General features: G+C 41.8%; 3 protein-coding genes across 3 annotated transcripts; 1 reads left to right on the forward strand and 2 right to left on the reverse strand.

Moving 5' to 3' along the window:
- Nucleotides 1-1,403: 1,403 nt before the first annotated feature.
- On the reverse strand, nucleotides 1,404-3,946 carry psmc3ip (PSMC3 interacting protein). The gene is made up of 8 exons (XM_070923534.1): nucleotides 3,928-3,946; nucleotides 3,393-3,493; nucleotides 3,203-3,292; nucleotides 2,979-3,090; nucleotides 2,647-2,792; nucleotides 2,490-2,543; nucleotides 2,133-2,192; nucleotides 1,404-2,015 (listed from the first exon to the last, which is right to left on the reverse strand). Exons 1-8 carry the CDS (start codon nucleotides 3,944-3,946, stop codon nucleotides 1,959-1,961), a joined length of 639 nt encoding a protein of 212 aa, XP_070779635.1. The 3' UTR covers nucleotides 1,404-1,958.
- Nucleotides 3,947-4,699: 753 nt separating this feature from the next.
- Nucleotides 4,700-12,549, reverse strand: retreg3 (reticulophagy regulator family member 3). Its single transcript, XM_070923371.1, is given in 11 exon segments — nucleotides 4,700-6,964; nucleotides 7,053-7,185; nucleotides 7,945-8,024; nucleotides 8,544-8,681; nucleotides 9,202-9,286; nucleotides 9,557-9,683; nucleotides 9,790-9,820; nucleotides 10,237-10,343; nucleotides 12,021-12,294; nucleotides 12,297-12,310; nucleotides 12,539-12,549. Coding segments are annotated over 11 exon segments (1,548 nt in total). The 3' UTR covers nucleotides 4,700-6,416.
- Nucleotides 12,550-13,936: 1,387 nt separating this feature from the next.
- On the forward strand, nucleotides 13,937-19,693 carry tubg1 (tubulin, gamma 1). Its single transcript, XM_070923174.1, has 11 exons — nucleotides 13,937-13,990; nucleotides 14,400-14,512; nucleotides 14,760-14,927; nucleotides 15,044-15,112; nucleotides 16,201-16,280; nucleotides 16,420-16,546; nucleotides 17,317-17,403; nucleotides 18,222-18,371; nucleotides 18,523-18,675; nucleotides 18,775-18,936; nucleotides 19,339-19,693. The coding sequence occupies exons 1-11, from the start codon at nucleotides 13,942-13,944 to the stop codon at nucleotides 19,534-19,536; spliced, it is 1,356 nt and encodes a 451-aa protein (XP_070779275.1). The 5' UTR covers nucleotides 13,937-13,941; the 3' UTR covers nucleotides 19,537-19,693.
- Nucleotides 19,694-19,725: the final 32 nt, after the last annotated feature.

Below are 19,725 nucleotides of genomic sequence, written 5' to 3' on the forward strand. Positions count from 1 at the left end.
TCTGCAGTAACTGTTGCCCTCGTTGAGATAAATTAAAAACCAAGACGATGCTTAAAGATTTAGTTTAATGATTGTATTGCTTCTGCAGCCATTAAACTAACTAACGGAAATAGAGAGAAGGGTGATGTAAAAACTCATGAGCCCACACCTTCCCCTCCGTAAAGTCAAGCATAACTCTGCAGCCTAATGCGGATCCAAAGGGCTCCTCTCAGCTTCAGCGCACACACCACTCCTGAACTGTAGCAGACAATGGAAAATACTCCACTACTATACTACTACTGCAGGGTAACTGTCATTTCTCCTAACTGTGCAATCAGGAGCACGCTGTATGGCGCATCAGGATTTTATCACTGAGGTTTGATTAAAACAAACTTTTGTACCTTTTAGTGTGACAAAATGTGAGGTTTTCTTAAACGCAGCTGTGACGATTCGCTGAAATCTCAAGGGTGACAGGTGTGTAATGTAGGCAGCAAAAAGGTGTAAGATTTATGAATCAATGTTATATATATTGAATCATTGTTATATATACCAATATTGGTATATATAATTGAGCTGCACCGCACATTGTGTTAAATGTTCAATTGTTAAGTACAGGCAGTTATTCAGTTGCAGTTATACATGTATGTTTATTTGGAAGATGTTAAATACAAGGTGTTGATTTTGATGAACCTTTCAGTTTACTCTACAACAGTTTCCTCTTCTAATTTCAGTGGTTTTAATGCCAACATGACAAATGCTATTTACTTTGTCAGCAGCTTTTATGATCAGTAACAGTTAATTCCAAAGAACAATAGTCGGCAGCACTTGGATTTTCAACACCAATAAGTGGAAAATGTTCTGACTGTTCAGGACTCTTGAAAACCATCACTGTACCCTCCACCAGTCACAGGTTCCTGGTGAGAACCATCAACAGGGCAATGCACAGAGATTTACAGCCGCTGTACTGAATTAAAGTTTTTTTTATACTTTGATTTTTAAACATATGATATAAAGTTATTTGTCATGATGTTGACAGTTTTGTTTCCAGTATCTGAGTACGAGTGGCTTTACTGTTGTTACTTTAATCACAGGGAAATATTGATGTTTTACCCAGTCTTGTTGCGTCAAGTATTTTCTTTTCTTAGTTCTTTTATAAAAGCCATCTGCTGTATATCACCATTCAAAGAGTGATGTCAACATATGTAAAGAAATATATTGAATGTACATCCTGTTTAATTTGCCCCAAGTAAAATGGAAATAAAGTGTGTAAGACAACAGAAAAGGACAAATCCTAAAGCTGGGCAGTGGTCGCCATCTCTGCAGCTAATGAACCTGTGAAATCTCTTTAATGTTTTAAGATGGTTGAGAAAGAAATCAGTTTGGTTCTTTTGTTAACGAAATTCAGATAGCACTTCAGCGTCAAACGTTACTGTCATGAACATTTAATAACTTGGCAGCGATACTGAGTGAAGAAACAGTACAAAGGACGACTAACAAAGGAGAGGGGAAAAATGGGGCAAACCCCCGTAATACCTGAAGGTCATGAATAATAGTCCATGCTTTACACATTGTGGTTCTTTTATGTACAGTTTTCAAAGAAAATGTCAGAAAGATGGACTTGAACATGTAATAAGAACAACAAAGAAAGTACAGTAATGAATAATCCGTTGACAGTTTCATCACAGGCGCAGGATTGGTTTTATGGCTTTAAAAAGGGAGAAAATGAACCAATGTTGCCTATGAGGTGACAAGCATCCCTCAGTGCTGTCTAATGATGTGTCTCTCAATTGACAGAGCTATTGTTGTATAAGTGTTCTTTCAATTACAAAAGATGTTTGTTTTTTCCCCCCATTCAACTTATATTAAAGATATAAATAAAGGATGTCCTGCGGCTCAGACTGCTCTGATGTATCATCTATATTCTTAGCTAAGCACTGCACACATTGATGAAGTGGATGATCAAGTGTTTTCTTGTTCTTTCAAGTACTTGGAACAACCACCTTACAGTCCTCATCAGTCTCCACTCCAGCTTCATCCTGTGAGGGCAACACCAGGTATATTATTCATCAGTACTGTGAACAACAAAAACACGCAGAGGTGGTGGCATGAAGTGAAGGTTTGGAAAGTTGATTTTGTGAGCTGCTTTCACTCACCAGGAACTCCTTTTTGCTCTTAGGATACCCCTCCAGGATTGCATTGATCATGTCTGAAGCCTGAGAGGAACAAAGGACAACAAAGAATTTAGTGGTGACACCTTGTGTCTTTGAATGATAAACACAAGTCTACAAAACTCCTTATCTCCCTTTTCCATTTACTGCTTGTAATACTAGTACTGATAGGAGGAACAAAATATTCCATTTTGCATCATACTGACATCTTTATTCAACTTGAATATTTAAAATGTGGCAGTACGGAGCTTGAGTTATTTTTTTTGGCATTTTTGCTTAAAAAATGATAAAATGACACACAGTTGTCTGTCGGCTGATCTATTGCAGCACTATATACATTACCAATCTCTTCCTCTTTTTCCACTCTTTCACATAAACATCCCGCTCTTTGTAAACCTGTAAGTTAAAATATTATGATCAGTGTACTACATGGGGAAAAAAACAAAACAGTCATATCTTCAGTAGGTTTCTAAGATCGTAACTGAACTGCATTCCCAACCTTCTCTTTCTCTTCGGGTGTGACATGATTTGTGGCCGACTTTATCTTCTCCAGACGTGCTCTGTACCCAGAGCGCTCTGCTTTCAGCTCTTGGATCTCTGACATCATTTCCTCTGTCGTCAGGGAGCTTCTGAGCTCCTTCACCTCTGTTAGCAGAGATTACACACAAATGTACACAACATCCCCTTTCATAGAAATGCAGCACGACAAAAACATGGTCCCTTCAGTCTAGAGGAGTCTCATGCAACACAGCAACATCCAGTGGCCTACAACAGTGCAAATCAAATATCTTGGTACAATGTAAACCTGCAGGGACCAATGGTGTACTCCACCTGCATCTAGCTGTCTGCAGCTCTGGGTGAAGGACTGAACCTCTGCATTGAGCTCTGAGATCTGACAGTCCATGGCCTTCAGGTCTGCATCCTTCACGTCTTTGAACTGAGCCTGTGGGAGAGATTAGCAGCTTCAGTTTCAACTGAAACACAAGATTGTTATAAATAACAGTGTTTGCACATGTTAATTTAAGTGCCTACTGTCCACAGCAGAACACACTTACCTGATCAGCAAAATAAATCTTTTGCTTGCCATATGTTTTCTCCTTTATCTTGCCCTCTAGCGCCAGCAGCTCCATGGCTTTGACCACTGCCTAGTGAATCACAAACATGCAATCAATTGTTAATTGTAGACTACACACACACACACTCACACACACATCACTGCGTGTTATGGATAAGTGTTAATCTCACCGTTTTGCCCAATCCATGCTGCTTTTGTAAATTACAGAAGACATCCTGAGCACTGTAGGGCCGGTTCTTCTCATTCAGGTAGGCAAGGATGAGTGTCGCTCCTGTGGGTGACAGCAGGAGAACATGATCCTGACACAAACGGTACTTAAAATGAATATAACATTAGACTTGATAAACCTTACACATAGTTAGAAATAACAGCTAGATTTGAATGGTCATTTTTAATATTTATAACTTTGATGGTGTCCTAGCCCTAACTATTGTACTGCATGTGTTACACATCGTCACAATACATCCCACATACGGTGCTTAAAAGCAAATGTACCCTGCTGTAAAAGTGGGCGTATTTGGAGAGCCAGGTCAGCTAGCTTATCGTGCTGGCTATGTAGCTAACGTTAGCTGTTAGCCTCTTAGCTAAACTTTCTAACTTATCATCTGTGAGATCTGACAAGCGTCGTTCGCTCGATACGAGTGTCCGATACGCCACTTAGCTTGCTACAGTGGAAAAACATCCTGACATAAAGCGAACTCTTACCGTTATCTTTTTTACTCATTTCTCGCTTCTCCGCTTTCTCTTTTGCTCCCCAAACCGAGTTTCGCGCGAAATTTGCGTCACCGAAAAGATCGTTTGTGCCTCAAGATGCGTCACACAAGTAGAAATATCTGCCCTGCTCTGTGAGAGTGGCGTGGACGACCCCCGCGCACGAGCTTTTCTCCGTTGTTTTGATCTAAAATAAAACTTTCTACCTTTGCATGTTAACCGGGCTATATTTATTTGCCGAAAATCATCACTTTTATACAACTCTACTCTAAATCCTACCTTTTTTAAATGAAAGTTTGCGATATTCGGAAAGAAGAGCCAAGTGAGAGGTCTGTCATTTTGGCTGGTCTCAGAGACAGTTAACTCGGGGTCCTGGCCTAAAAACATTTAGATAAATAATACATACATGTCGTTTAAATGTGGGCTATTGTGTGAAATAAAACACAAACAAATATCATCTGCATAGCAATAGAAAAGCATATATTGTTGATATTATAGCTGGGGGTGCAGACAATAAATTACCTACTAAAACAGGTTATTGTCAAAGGAAATTAACAAGGTCTCACATATACTGTAAGTGTTTCATAGTTCATGGTTTCCTTTGGGAAGTTCCACTGTCAGGGCCTTTCAATTACAAAGGCTCTGTTGTTTTTTGTCTTAAATCAGAGACTTTAAAATCATCTGAAGAGCTTCATCTGTCATCTGAGATCACTGTACATCTTTCTCCTCCTGTCACATGAAACAACACCCTCGACAGACTTTTTTTGCAAACATTTTATTCAATACGATTTGCACATCAAAACATATCAAAACCAGATACAGAGAAGAAAATACACTACTATGCACATTACATTATGAAAGTGACTACAGATCACTCATACTGAGGAACTGACTCTTCATGGAGCAGCAATGAGCAACATTCTGGTTAACTGAGGAGGCCAAACCAAGTCAAACAACTGAGACTAACTTTTTTTTAGCCTCAAAATCCCAGCAAATTCCTATCCAGCAGTTTTCTTTCCTATTGTGCTAAATATTTTGCAGCTATGATTCTTCCACTCAAAATAACACAATTAAAGAGAGCAATGTTTACTCTATTAAAAAACAGCATTTTTAGACTCTTTGATATATGCATTTTAATAAATCTCAACTGTGGCTCATTTAAGTTTTAAGTGCCTTTTCTGTTAAGTTTTGACATACTGACATGGCTTGTCCATCAAAAAGAAATCAGGCTGACCAGCACATAAAAGCCACTTTAAACCTTTACATACTAACACTAAAAAAGGATTTAAGGATAACTTTCTATACCCAGTTTTCGTGTAAACATGTTTCCCATTAAAATAGTAAAAGACCCATGAACTGAAGAATGTTTGATTTCTCCCATAAAAAGTTCAGCATGACTGTCAACTACATGAAATACAATGATGGTAAAAGATATACAGAAATTTGTTTAAATATTACTTTTGAAAAAGAAAAAGAAAAAACACACAAAGCTGAGGGCTCATTCAATGTATTAAACATGGACACAATGTGTTACTGAGCTGTATTAAAGGGTAGGAAAATTAAAAATATTCTGAATTTACACAGAAAAAAAGCAAACCTCATCCTGGGGCACAAGTTCATAAAAACAATGAACAATGAGCGTAACATCAAGTGTCCCTCTGGGTCAGATAGCTTAAGACTGTAATGTGACATTCTTTAAAGAAAATAGAAAATGCATGAGGATGTCTTCATATATGTTAGACTGAGAAAATCATACAGAGAAGAAACTGAATCCAAATATTATTCATCTTCATTATAGAAGAGTGTTTAGAAAATGTTAATCTCTGTAACATTAAATAAATCATCTTGCAACAGATAATAGCCACGTTACTTGAAGGGACAGCAGAGCACTAATATCAACAGCAACGTGAACAGCTGTTTCATCGTCATGGGAATACTTTCCAGTGACTAAAGAAACTTAAACATGTGATGCTGTTCCATAATGTCATCATCAAAGCAACATGGCTCAGCTCGACCAACAGGAATGTCATATTTGGTCCCATGTGAAATAGCCCTGTACGTGTAGACCTCCAGGTAGAAAAGATTTTATGGGCACTGTTGTTCTTTATTCATAGTCGCTAACGAGCACCCTTGTAACTTATAGGTGCATAACATTACAACGAGTCTCAATGCTGGTTTATTTAACGTCTGAATGTGTTATATTTTTGTCGCTGCATTTCCTATTGCTCAGCCTACAAAGTAAGAGTTGTCTGAATGATCAGGGTTTAAAAGGTACAGGAAAAAAAGAGAGAAAAAATAAAATACTTCACAGTGATAAACTGATGCCAATCAGAAGCAGGGCTGCTGGAACCTCAAATCATCTCTCACAACACACTCGCAGCTCATCGACATGTACACTGCCCATGAAGTTGCACTCGTGCACACAGGCGCACAGACACACACGCGCTCACACAAACTCTCACCAACACACACACACACACACCTTACTGTGGTTTACCCAGCAGGTTAGACAAGAAGTTAGACCCCTGGCTCTCTCCCCGTCTAGTACCCCCTCCTCCTCCAATGGGATCCATCTGGTTCAGTTCAGACTGATCCAGCATTTCAAAGTCCTCTCCGTCCAAGTCTGTGTCCAGCTCGGAGCTGGACTGCTTGCGGTAGCTCCGGTGGGCCGCGGCCCTGGGAGGACCTTCTCTGCGCTGGGTGGCAGGAGGCCGAGGCTGCATCGCCCCAACCAGCGCCGCCTGGATCATGTTGCTGGCGATGATTCCGGCCAAGTCTCCGGTAAAATCAGAGGCAGGTGGCAGGCCGCTGAGAGAAAGTTCTGCATCCAGATCCTCCTGGTCCGAGTCCAGGTGAGCATCTACATCCAGCACTGAAGCCCGGTGACTAGCGAGCCCAGACGTACCCAAACTAGGTAGACCTATGCTCGTGTCATCGTCATCATCCATCAGAGTGGCATCAGGGTTTATGGAGGGGAAGTCTGGGAGGTCTTGAGCAAAGGACTCCTCAGCGTCACTGTGTCTGTCAAAATCTGACCAGAATACAGACAGCGGCACGGTGAGGGACAAGAACACGCCTGAAAAGAAAGGAAAAGAAATCTGCAATACTTGCGTACTTACCCTCCGAGCCCTCTGTGAGTGGGGTCTGGCCACGCGATAGGTTAAATGTTCCGTTATCAGTGTAGGACGCCTCAGCGTCAGAGTGCTCAGAGTCCGTCAATGCAAGTTCTTTCGCAACAAGAGCGTCATCAAACTAGGAAAGACAGCAGATTCAAAAGGTTTTTTTAAGTTGTGTTATATGTTTCTTTTTATAAACTTGTATTCTTTCGCTCTGCCATAGGGTTTGCAAACTTTCTCTGTTCGACTGTTTAGTTTTATTCTCTTCTTAATATTTTTGCTACACACATAGACCCAACACGTCATGTGAAGTTCTTAACCGCAACAGGAAGTGGCTCAGTTGTGCTACTGTAACTAACACTGTGCTGATGTGTGTTTTATCTATATATTTTAACTTACGCCATCCGTCCATTTTCTCATAGAATAAATGGATATAATAATAGATGTTGTAGTATAGGGAATATGTACAGTCTTGTAATTGTGTTTTCTGCCCAGGGACTACAGATGTAAATTAGCTTAGCATAGCGAACTCTGGTACAGCTAAGAAGCTGTGTGCTCTTCCTATCATACAAACAAACAAATAAATAAATAAACTACAGGTGTTGACACTCCTTAAACAGAGCAGAGGCATTGATCGTCCTGGCATTTTAAGTAGACAAGCTTCGACATGTCTCTACACACATAGTGAGTGTTCATTGTGCTCACTGAAGAAATGTTCATGCTAAGTGAAAGTAAGCCTTGGATTTAGAAACCTGTATTGGCAGACAAAGTTTACATCTGATTATAAACAACAGTAAGGCAGACCCGACAACTGGTGCATTTAGGCAACAGAACAGAAAATAAGAGGGCCGTGTTCATCAACATCAAAGTCAACAGAACTAAAACACAGACTGACCGTTGGACAGAAAGCAGCCAACTCCTCCTCACTGTCACTGGCTTCACCTGAGGCTGCATCACGGATAGGCCGGCGCAGGACTGCAGAGCAGGATGACAAACACAGACAACAAATGATTACTACACTCACTGGAGTCTTTAAGATGGAGGAGGGAGGCTGCCACTGAGTCATATTAACTGTAATGTACACATAGTATACTGGACAACTGGCTTGAAGAAGGAGTGATTTTATAGATGAGAAAATATGAATAGATAACAAAAACAAGTATTTGTTGAAGCCCAAAATGAAATAAATGGAAAGATTTAGCAAAAATGGGCTTGAAAGATATGTAATCTTTCTTAACTTTATATAGTTTTTACATGTACAAACAGGGCATGTTATGAGTTTGTCAACTGAGACTAGCCTTTAGCGCCACTAGAGAGCACTAAAGCATGAACCATCACGACAGTACAATTTATTACAGCTGCCTTCGACCTGCTGTAAATGGCTAGAAATGACCATGACTATCAAAGGTTTATTGTCAGTTTTATGCCAAGTGGTCTGAAAATTGATAATTGCTACCAGAAAATACAATAAATAAAATGTGACGTAGTACTTACACTGATTATCGATAGGCTTTGACATCATGTATCCACGAACACTGAAGTCCAGCCGCTGCAGGACCGGCTCCAGCTTCACGCACACATGCTGAAACACCCTGTAATGGGCTCCCAGAGGGGCCAGGAGAGTAGCCCACACTAGAGGAGAGGAAACCAATTCTAGTCATTATAAAGAAGGAGGAAAGTCTGTTGGGGTTGTTTAGTACATGTTATAAGAAAAAAGCTGTTCATTTGTGTTCTGGACAGATTCAGTTTCTGAATGACTGTCATGACTGTACATTATCAGTAGAGAGGCAGTGAGGCAGAGGGAGGAGCAGGGAGTTAACATGTAGAGTACAAGCTGCTGTGGATTGTGTCCGACGTCAGAGCAGAGGGCCTTAGCAGCTCCCGCCTGTCCGGCTCTCCAGTCTACACTGGTTGGAGGTTAGGAGATTAGCCCAGTCTCAGCCTGACCTCCTTAGCTTTCTTCCTGGCTCCCTTCCCTCCTTCCTTGTGTGTCTCATCCTGACTTTAATCACCTCACAGACCAGACCCTTGTACTGGGGCCCCACAGATCTGGTTTCACCACCCATGCATTTTTAAATAGGACCAGTCAGGATGAGTTTCCCTGCGTGGTCCTGTGAAGGAGCCTGGATCTGTAGTTAGGACCGGGACTCACCAGCAGAGTAGGAGAGCACCAATCCAGGAATGTAGCGCCCAACCACAGCCAAACAAGTGAACACGCCACAGGTCAGGATGCAAAACTGACAGCAACAACACACAGAGAATAAAGTCAGCACTCTAAGGCTTCACCTTTATTATTAGAATCACTACAGTCATAATATGGGATAACTTGAGGTGCCTAGTTTGAGATTAATGAGATGGAATGGAATAAATTACTAGATCAGATTTCTTTCTGAATGACTTCTAAAATGTTTGAGATTTTAAATTTGAACAATCATGCAATCCAATGTGGCAGACATTAAATATTGTCATAATATGATTGTAATGATCATACAGTGTGTGCTCCTCACCTTGCCAGGGTTATGTCTTTTGTACTGCAACACACCGGATGTGAGAACTCCACCACTGACCCAGGCCTCAGCGATGTGGTGGCACAATTCAGGCACACTGAGGATGCCAGGCTGCACCAAACCCCAGCTACAAAAACAGAGAATCTGATGAACACCTTCTGCTTTTTATTTATATCATTATTATTGCTGGCCTTGTCTGTAGTGAATACTGGCTGGTGGTCACAGTAACAAACCTCTCATTTTCTGATTCGTCCAGGTTTCGGACTGTAGAGAGAGAGAACATCCATCACTTTAAGAAACATTACATACCATAATGCACATCAATGTTACATATACTGAGTGTAAAATATATAAAAAGTAATCCAAGTTGTGTTGCACTTTAAAGCTCGGCTCCACTCTTTGATCTCTTCTGGACCTTGTACACAACACAAGTTCAGAAACAGGTTTGGGGGATTAACTGTTCCAGATGAAACGCAAATCACTTGAAAGGTCAAGAGGGCAGGGCTGCTGACTGATGGCATATCTATTCCGACAAAGTGCATTTGTTGCAATCACAGTAAACTGGGGAATGATCTACGGCACAACTAAAACGAGACAGAAGGAAAAGTGAAGCATAGGTACAGAGCATGTCAGAGTCTGCTGAGAGATAAAGAGCCCCCATGAAAAGCAACTTGTAGCACCTGCAATCTCTGGCCAGATCTTATTTCTCCAGGTATCAACACAGACGATCACAGCCAGACCAGCAGCCAGCAGGAACAGCAGGCGCAGTGAGGTCAGGGCGAAGAACCTGGAGGGGAATAAAAACAGAGCAAACACATGAACAGACAGAACTTCTAGTGCCTGTGTCACCCAAAGAGGTGATCTGCTGTTAAGAAAAGAGGAAGTTATCCCACCATCTGGTGTGTGTTACACCCATCAGTTATTCTAAACAAATAATATTCTAAAACAGTAATACAGAGAATAGAGAATATTACTTTCTCTTCTTCAAAACGGATGGCACTCCTGTGACATAAATAAAATGTAGAGGTGACAAATCAAGTGTTGATAAATAAAATTCCCATCCACAAACAAAAACTACAGGCTGAATATATAGTAAGTTAATTGTGTTTGTGGCAACTGTCGGACAAATACAACCACAACAAAAGACAGAGTGCTCCACAACATCACCAACCATCAAGAATTACGCACAACAAAATATGATAAAATATAATCGTGATATCACAGGCGTTGTCAGTGTTGCCCACTTTCACACAGACTGATTTCACTTCCTCAGGGCTTAACAATTATAGTCCACAAGTGTTGTCCCACTTTCAGATCACAAGACTTCAAAATTTGTTGACCTGAACAATGTTACGGGATTCTGCCAATCAGCAGTTAGAGATTAACCTAACAAAGAATGTGTTGGCAGAATGAGGTGTATTGGTATTTAGGGTAGCAGTGCAATTAGTAGCTAGTTTGTTAAAAACATGCTTAAACTCTGCAGAACTTTCTGAAGATGCATTTTGTTGTGGAGTGTTATTGGATTGTATTATTTTGTAAGCTTTATCTGTTTTCTTTTTGGGCCTTTAAGAATTATAAAATCAAGACAGACAGTGACCCACTGGCAGAAAGGTTGTCCATATTGCCTCCCCATCCCCATGTTGCTCAGTTGCTTCATGCCTTACTATAGATTATGAAGGCATATATTTGGGCAGAAATTAGCCTGCACCCTGAGTGTGTGCTGAAGCACAAGTCAAAGGGAGACAGGATGGACGGGCAGCCTAATGTGCCCAGTGGTCTAATCGTATAAAGGCTGAATGCCTGAGCTTCACAAGCAGGCTGGCCAGCCCGGCTCTCCCCTCTCTGTGTCCCAGGTCAGTGATTCTTACCACACAACAATATCAAAGTCACCTAATTTAGCCAAAACTTGTCCCAGTCCCACATTTTCTCCTTCTGATTTCTTCTATACTTTCTTCAAAGACATATATAAATAAACTGCTATTAACTGACATGTGATTTATACTTAAAGTCTTATACATTTGCTGAAGCAAAGCCACATACAAATAAACAGACTAACAATGTATTTCCTCTTACTTCTACTGTGACAATACGTGGGTCTGTAAAATGCAGGTTTAACCCCAAATTACAGCCTCACAGAAATTGGTAAAGTGGATAATCCATGGCACCACACTGTTTTCCAGATTAACCAAACACTTCTGTTAGGAACAACATCAGTGTCTGTTGAGTGTGTCTATAAATAGCTCCATTAGCCAGCCATCTGTGTTGTCTTGAACTGACAGGTGAAACGCTGAATTGTGTAAAAGCACCAGCTGCTTGCAGTCACGTTGGCTTTCGCCTGACGACCGAACAGCCTCTGTATTGTCTGGATGGAAGTTGCTATGACACTGACACAAACAGACTGAGGCCACAGAACAAGTTTGCCATCAAAATGTACAAAGTTTAACTAACATCAGGTGAAACTCACCAGAACACAACGTTGACCACAATGTAGAGAAGCACACACTGGAAGGGTCTTTCCCACATGAGGACGGACTGTAGATAGGTCAGGACGGGCTCGTAGGGCCCCAACCTGGACTGGAGAGCAGCTTTGACAGCCCGTACCTGACCGTCTCTCTCGCTGGAGCATGGTCGACTTCGCAGGCAGACATTAGACCCCTGCTTCGCAGAGAAATCCTCCACGGTTGCGTCTTCCATTGCACCAGTGTGCGCCATCTTTGCGTCTACGGTCGGTAAAGTAAGCCTGTAAAATAAAGACTTAAGTGGAAACAGGTAAACCGCTTGATAAGGGCCACCACAGCGCCACGGAGCAGCTCCACTCACTACATCGGCTACCAGACCTATGCTAATGCGTTTCTAAGCTAACAGCTAGCAAGGCCAGCTGAATAATCGTGTCAGCATCTCACACTAAACATCGGACTACATTACAGGCAAGCATGTTATCAAAGACAGTGAGGAAATGTTTTAAAATAAGATGACACGTACTATTTTGTCATGTTTGCAGGAATGTAGCGCTGTCCTCGGAGGCTGACAATATGGCGTAACCTGTTTTTCCGAGCCCTCAGCCGCCCAATCAGAATGTGCACGAGCCTCTGTGTCATGCTGCGTTCGGGGGAGATGGGATATTTATGTTTTTGTTTACTTTGAAGCACTGCATTGACAAACATCAGCAAGCCATCGGGTCCTTGACGCCTTGAAAACCTCTTTTAGGTTAAGATATGTTTTTACAAATACAGTCTACATACTTTTTATTTACCAGCTAGATTTTAAATGTAGTTGGTTTATGTGCAAAAAGAGTGTGGTAGACTATTTTTTATGTATCCTAAATGAAATTTCAATCAGAAACACAAGTCCGTCAAACTATATATGTAAATTGCAACAGAGCTCTGATTACAAAAATGACTTTCAATGAAAAAGTTCGTTATTGTCTTATTTGAAATGATAATGATTGTACATCGCTAACCGGAAAGATCTGGTTTCTTAACTGTCTGCATTTAGACTTTGTGTAAGAGTTAAAACAAAGAGTTGTTGGTTTTAGTGTGTTTATAATGTATCTACAATGCCCCCCGGTGGCCATAATGTGTAACTACATTCTATTATAAAAGTCTTATTTTGAACGATGTAAACGAAAGTAATAACATGCTATTGTGTCTACCTTGACTAGAGTTCCGTTGTAGTTACCAATTGTGGCCACTAGAGGGCAGGGGAACGCATGACTATAAACACTGTACTGGCGTAAAGACAGAAACAATAGCATATCGCCGATGGTGATTATTACAATCAGATGAAGAAATACACAAAGAAAAATGTACTTAAAAACTGTAGAAGCAGCAACATTTGTCAATACATGACACAGTCGAAGAGAAAAACAGCAAAACAGACTATAAAAGTACAACTTCCAAAATATATAGAGGTGTAGTTACGCAATGTGGCCACTGGAGGGCACTGAACAGTTATGATTGCACATTGTCATTTTTACGAAGGCAGAAATAATGGCATGCTAATATTTCCGGCTAAGGTTTTCAAAATAAAACTTTGAAATTACCGTAGGCAGCAAAGTCAAACCAGAGGAGGAAGGTCTTCTACGTGATATTCGTTTGATTTTGGCTCGTAGAAGCGAGGAACCGTACATCTTGCCAGGTTTTTCTTTGCTTTAAATGTGTTTATTATTCTGCTCTATGACACTCCGATACAGTAGGTGGCGATATGGACACTTAATGTCGGTTTGCAAACAGAAGAAGAAGTCTGCTTTGAGCGTCACATCAGTACCAAGCGGGAAGGAGCGGGCTGGTGGTGAAGCGGTTTCAGCAGCAGTCTACTTTTCTTGTATTACTTAGCTAGCAAGCAGCTAGCGGGCTAGCCAAATAAGGAGCAACTGAAGCCTGAACATGCCGCGGGAAATCATAACGCTTCAGCTCGGGCAGTGTGGAAATCAAAGTACGTGAAAGACGAAGTTAATGTTACGATTGCCATCTCTCTGCACACACGCACACCTTAACACGTTAGCCAGTGTCTAACATTTAAGTTAGCTAGCTAAGATGTCAGACGAACTGCTAAGTAACGACGTTAGCTAAGTGCTAGTATAAAGTCTAGCTAAGCTCAAAATATAACATAAAACAGCGACAACGTCATTATAACCTAGCTTAACTGACTTGTGGCTAATGGAGTCTCTACATAGCAACTGTAATATAATATTAGTCAACGTTAGCTACCTGTGCAGTGTCATTCAGACAACGCTGCAGGTTATTATATTTGACGTATTTACTGTAATAGGCTTGTAAGGTCACAAACGGCTAGTTAACGTGACTTAACGTGTTGCTGTCCTGCTCCTCTCTCTGTTTAACAGTCGGGTTTGAGTTTTGGAAGCAGCTGTGTGCAGAGCATGGCATCAGCCCAGAGGGGATTGTTGAGGAGTTTGCAACTGAAGGGACCGACAGAAAGGACGTGTTCTTCTATCAGGTAAGTGGTTCAAACACCTGACTGCTTCACTGCATTATCTCCCACGTCAGGAGCTACAAAAGGCGTATCTTTTCTCCACACCATGTACTGTTTATGTTCGGTCTTTATCGGGTGATGCTTGAGTGCAACAACCGCATGTGCCACTAGGTGGAGTGGCTGTAGCGTAAACTGAAGCGACCCTGCAGAGACACAGCAAGCTGCAGACGTAGCATCACCAGCTAACCAGCTTATTTATAAAACTCCTCAGGCTGATGATGAGCACTACATCCCTCGCGCAGTTCTCCTGGATCTGGAGCCGAGGGTGATACACTCCATCCTCAACTCTCCTTACGCAAACCTGTACAACCCAGAGAACATCTACCTCTCCGAGCATGGTGGAGGCGCAGGGAACAACTGGGCTAGTGGATATTCACAGGTGATCACTGAAAATGACATGTTTCTGTCTTTAACCTTGTGTCAATAATCCCAGTTAAAGAAATACAAATTCAATGCATCTAAAATTCTGCTCTGCCTTTTTTTTTTCCCTTCAAGGGCAAAAAAATCCAAGAAGACATCTTTGACATCATTGACCGGGAGGCAGATGGCAGTGACAGCCTGGAGGCAAGTCTGCCATTGATCACATACCGACTGTCCCTGGGGCTGGGAGGGATCTGGGCTGTGGCTGTGTGGCATTTGAAAAACTGATTTAAAAGTAATGTGATATTGCTGTGTGGAGAAATATTACGTAGTATAGTCAATTTACCCCTCAGCTGGAGCCTGGACCTCAAACATGCTAGAAAATATCAAACGTTTTTGTTGTTTGTAGTTAATGTGATGAGTTCATTTCAGACTTAACCAGTAGAAATAGCTTGGATTTTGTCTAAACCATAGATGGATTATGAGACAAATGGGCCCTGGACACAGACATGTAAAAGGCCCCTCACTCGGCACTTAGTCTCTTTGTGGCCGTTGTGCGTCTCTTTGAGGTTGTTTCGTGTCTTTCAGTGACATTTTGTAGGTGAAGCTCAAGTGGCGCCCTGACCTCAGTAATCCATCTATGGTCTTAATAGTAGCAGGGAATACTTGATTGTACTCAGACATGACTTTCAGTCAGACTCTTGTGGTAAAAAAAAAAAAAAAAAAAAGGCTTGTTGAAATGAATAACTTGATCAAACTATGTTAAAATGGTGCCAGTGCATGTCATCTTAAAACGAGCAAAGCCCCAGCCATGCCTCACTATTATTCTTAGCCTTGTTTTTTTTTTTTTGGGTGAACTTTCTTCAGCTGCCAGCCTCCCATGAAATAACACTCGCATTTCCCCTCTGAGGTCTGCAATTTCTGTAACTCATTCACATTATGACCCCACATTATTATTTCGTGTGTGCACTCATGTGTGCATTGGATAGGAAGGTGGTCCGAGCTGCCGTGAGCATGTGTATGTTGGCAGGGTGTGGCGCGCAGAATGTGTGGTGATAATAGCCGGGCGAGTGTGGAAGGCAGGTATTACAGGGCTGTCTTGGGGGGTGAGGGAGCCTATTTGTGAGGTGGGGCTGCACTCCCATTTATATAACTGCCTAAGAAGAGAGGCCTTTGCTCACCCACACACAGTCAGCTTTCTGCAACAGTAGAGTTTACTGTAGGCTTTACACACACGTGGCACATGCTGTAAATTTGAACTGCGAGTAATAAGCAACCCTTTGTCTTAGTAGGGATTTGTCCTGTGTCACTCCATTGCTGGGGGGACGGGCTCTGGGCTGGGATCCTATCTACTGGAGAAACTCAATGACAGGTACACACACTCACGTGCAACTTGTTGGAAAACAATTCCAAGCAGGATTTGTGACTGAAAAAACATTTTTTTTTGTCCTCTCAACATTTTCCTAGTGACCTGACGTGTGAAAATTATGTATATATTTTCTGATCTCCAGGTACCCAAAGAAGCTGGTGCAGACCTACTCTGTTTTCCCAAACCAGGATGAGATGAGTGACGTGGTCGTTCAGCCGTACAACTCGCTGCTTACACTGAAGAGACTCACCCAGAACGCAGACTGCGTGGTGAGCAGCAGCACTCGTGAATGGATGTTGATTAATCCCATTGCTCTTGTCTTTTAAAGTTATGTAACTGATATCACGATACACCGGCAACACTTACATTTCATGGTGTCTTTGACCTCCCACTAATACAAGCTTTGATTCATTTGAAAGTCATTTTCGTCTTCAACACTTAATACCATAAAAAGACTACCTGTAGTCAGTTTCAAAATCCACTGGCCGAATTTGTGAAACCATAGGACGGATGTAGTTTAATGTTTTCAAGTCTTTTGTTGAAAATCTCACTTTTTAGTGTAGCAGACTAATAAAGAAGCAAACTGCATTGCCGGCATTGAGGTATTGCAAATCAAACTTAATAAATCTCCGTCTTAAATCTGTGATTGTATTAGTCTGAGACGCTCTGACAGTCTAATGGTGTTTCCTCTCTAATACCTACTTCCTCCGGCGTCTTGCATAAGGCCCTCATGTTGATTAAATTAGCCAGAGAGCTAATAGAATCTGCCCAAGAATTGGTCCCCCTGTTGCAGCTGTACAGTGTGTCTTATGTTCAGCTCTCCTAACAACAGCACACTGTTACTCCTTAAGAGGTTCCTTGACTGCGTCATTACCCCGATACCGTCTCACTCTTTAACATTGTAGCCGTGTATTGACTTTCACCGTGTTGTTGTGCTGGAGGGAATCTCTTCCTTTCTGTTTTCTCTCCATTTGTCTAATAATTGCTCTCTGTTTTCTCTTCATTTGTCTAATAATTGTCTGTGTGTGTTGTATGTCAGGTGGTGTTGGATAACACGGCTTTAAATCGCATCGCTACAGACAGGCTGCATATCCAGAACCCCTCCTTCTCCCAGATCAATCAGCTGGTGAGTGAAGACTTCACGCAGTGTTACAACCTCCTCCAGTTGTTTTCTCAGCTCGTCAGTCAGCACGTTTTAGTTCCAGTTCTGGACTGCAGTCTACCTGACTGTATTTAAACAAAGGCAAACGTCAAGACAGACGTAGTCGCTCACTAGAAAAATTACAAGATTCACAAACTAGTTTGGCGAGTCAGTTGCAGGTCAGACTGGATTTCAGCTTTCTTAGAAATGAGTTGCACATGGCTGAACTCTCCAAATAGTAGCCACACTCCACAGTCGTAGGAGCCCTCCTGTCATTCACAATGTTAATATATTTTAAAAACATGATTGAAACATCATATTTTTTAGGACGGTTAAGCTAGAATATTAAAACACCTGCACCACTTGTCAGGCCATCATAAATATGTATATTTAAATCTATTCTCATACAGCTATGAACTGTCAGTATTAGATGGTTCAACTAGTAGCTAACTATAGGTAGAGAGCAGGCATCCAGTTTAATAATCAATTTCAGCACACAGAACAGAAAACTCTGCTCACTAATTCATCTCCTGCTGTTAGCCTGACAGCTGGCTAGCTAGCGTAGAATCTGCACACCTGGAGCCACGACTACATAAACTGCAACAGGTGCACAGATAGTGTAACTATTCACACTATTACACACACCGTAAACTGTGATGACTTCATACAGCGAACGTTGCCAGCTAACATCAGTTATTTGTTGTTAATCTTTTTGTGCATGTTGTAAGAATGCAGTTTTCATGATCTAGACATTTATCACAGAAATTGCATGTAGTGAATATAAATTGTCTAATTGAACACAGGTTTCCACCATCATGTCTGCAAGCACGACCACCCTGCGCTACCCGGGCTATATGAACAACGACCTTATTGGCCTGATTGCATCCCTCATCCCCACACCCCGCCTCCACTTCCTTATGACTGGGTACACACCACTAACCACTGACCAGTCGGTGAGTTCAGGCCAGTAGTAGAAATTAAGTCAAATTGAGAGACATTTCAGTCAACAGAATGACATCTGCTCAGGTGTTTTCATTAACCCTGCACCAGGGGATTGTAATGGAGAGTATTCTTGCAGTCAGCAGTAAACACTCTGTGTTTCAGGTTGCTAGCGTGAGGAAAACCACAGTGCTGGATGTGATGAGGAGGCTTCTGCAACCCAAGAATGTGATGGTGTCCACAGGAAGAGAGAGGCAACCGAGCCACTGCTACATCGCCATCCTTAACATCATCCAGGGAGAGGTCGACCCCACACAGGTACGAGTACACAGTAAGAGGTGTCGGATCTATTCGCATATGAAATGTCTTAACATGTTTGGAGAGTATTCAAACTGATTTCGACCGGCTCTGCTGTAGGTGCATAAAAGCCTCCAAAGGATCCGGGAACGTAAACTCGCCAGCTTCATTCCCTGGGGTCCCGCCAGCATCCAGGTGGCTTTGTCCAGGAAGTCCCCGTACCTGCCCTCGGCCCACCGAGTCAGCGGCCTGATGATGGCCAACCACACAAGTATCTCCTCTGTAAGTGTGTATTTGTACAGTAGAGACCTGCGTCTGTGTTTATTCTGAGTCAATACTTCAGGATATGCGTTTCACTAAAACTGTAGTTGAGCAGCAGAAGCAGTTCGAGGGGAATTCCACAAAAATTAGGTTTTGGGTCGTCATCCTGCCAAACTAGTCAATTCCTTGAATCTGTAGATGTTTTTCCCTCTTTTTTTTCTGGTTTAAAACATGAGCTGTGAAGTGGAGGGAAATTACAGTCATCCAAGGAAGTTTCAGTGAAGTCATAGATTCAATTTCCTTTCTTGTAACATAGAAGTTAAAAACAAAACAAAGTTTGCACGTTTTAAAGAAGTCAGAATAACCTGGAATCTATCCTCTTTCAGAGCATTAGTTTCAGTTTTGATGTCCTCTGTCCCACAGCTGTTTGAGCGGACATGCCGGCAGTACGACAAACTGCGTAAGCGAGAAGCCTTCCTGGAGCAGTTCCGCAAAGAGGACATATTCAAGGACAACTTTGATGAGCTGGACAATTCTCGTGAGGTGGTTCAGCAGCTGGTAGACGAGTACAGCGCAGCCACACGGCCTGACTACATTTCTTGGGGCACGCAAGAACAGTGAACAGACTTTTTGTCTTCAACTACAACCCTGTCCGCATACATGCGTAGCTAGTTTATTGTAACTCAACTTATGTCCCTTTTTCACTTTTCAAAATAATTTCTCCTTCATATAGGTGTCCCAAAATAGACAGGTATTTGGCTATAGCTGCTTCTCTGAAAAAAATATTTATTGGCTTGTTATAGCATGTAA

Source organism: Enoplosus armatus, chromosome 17, assembly GCF_043641665.1.
Source record: "Enoplosus armatus isolate fEnoArm2 chromosome 17, fEnoArm2.hap1, whole genome shotgun sequence".
NCBI lineage: Eukaryota > Metazoa > Chordata > Actinopteri > Centrarchiformes > Enoplosidae > Enoplosus > Enoplosus armatus.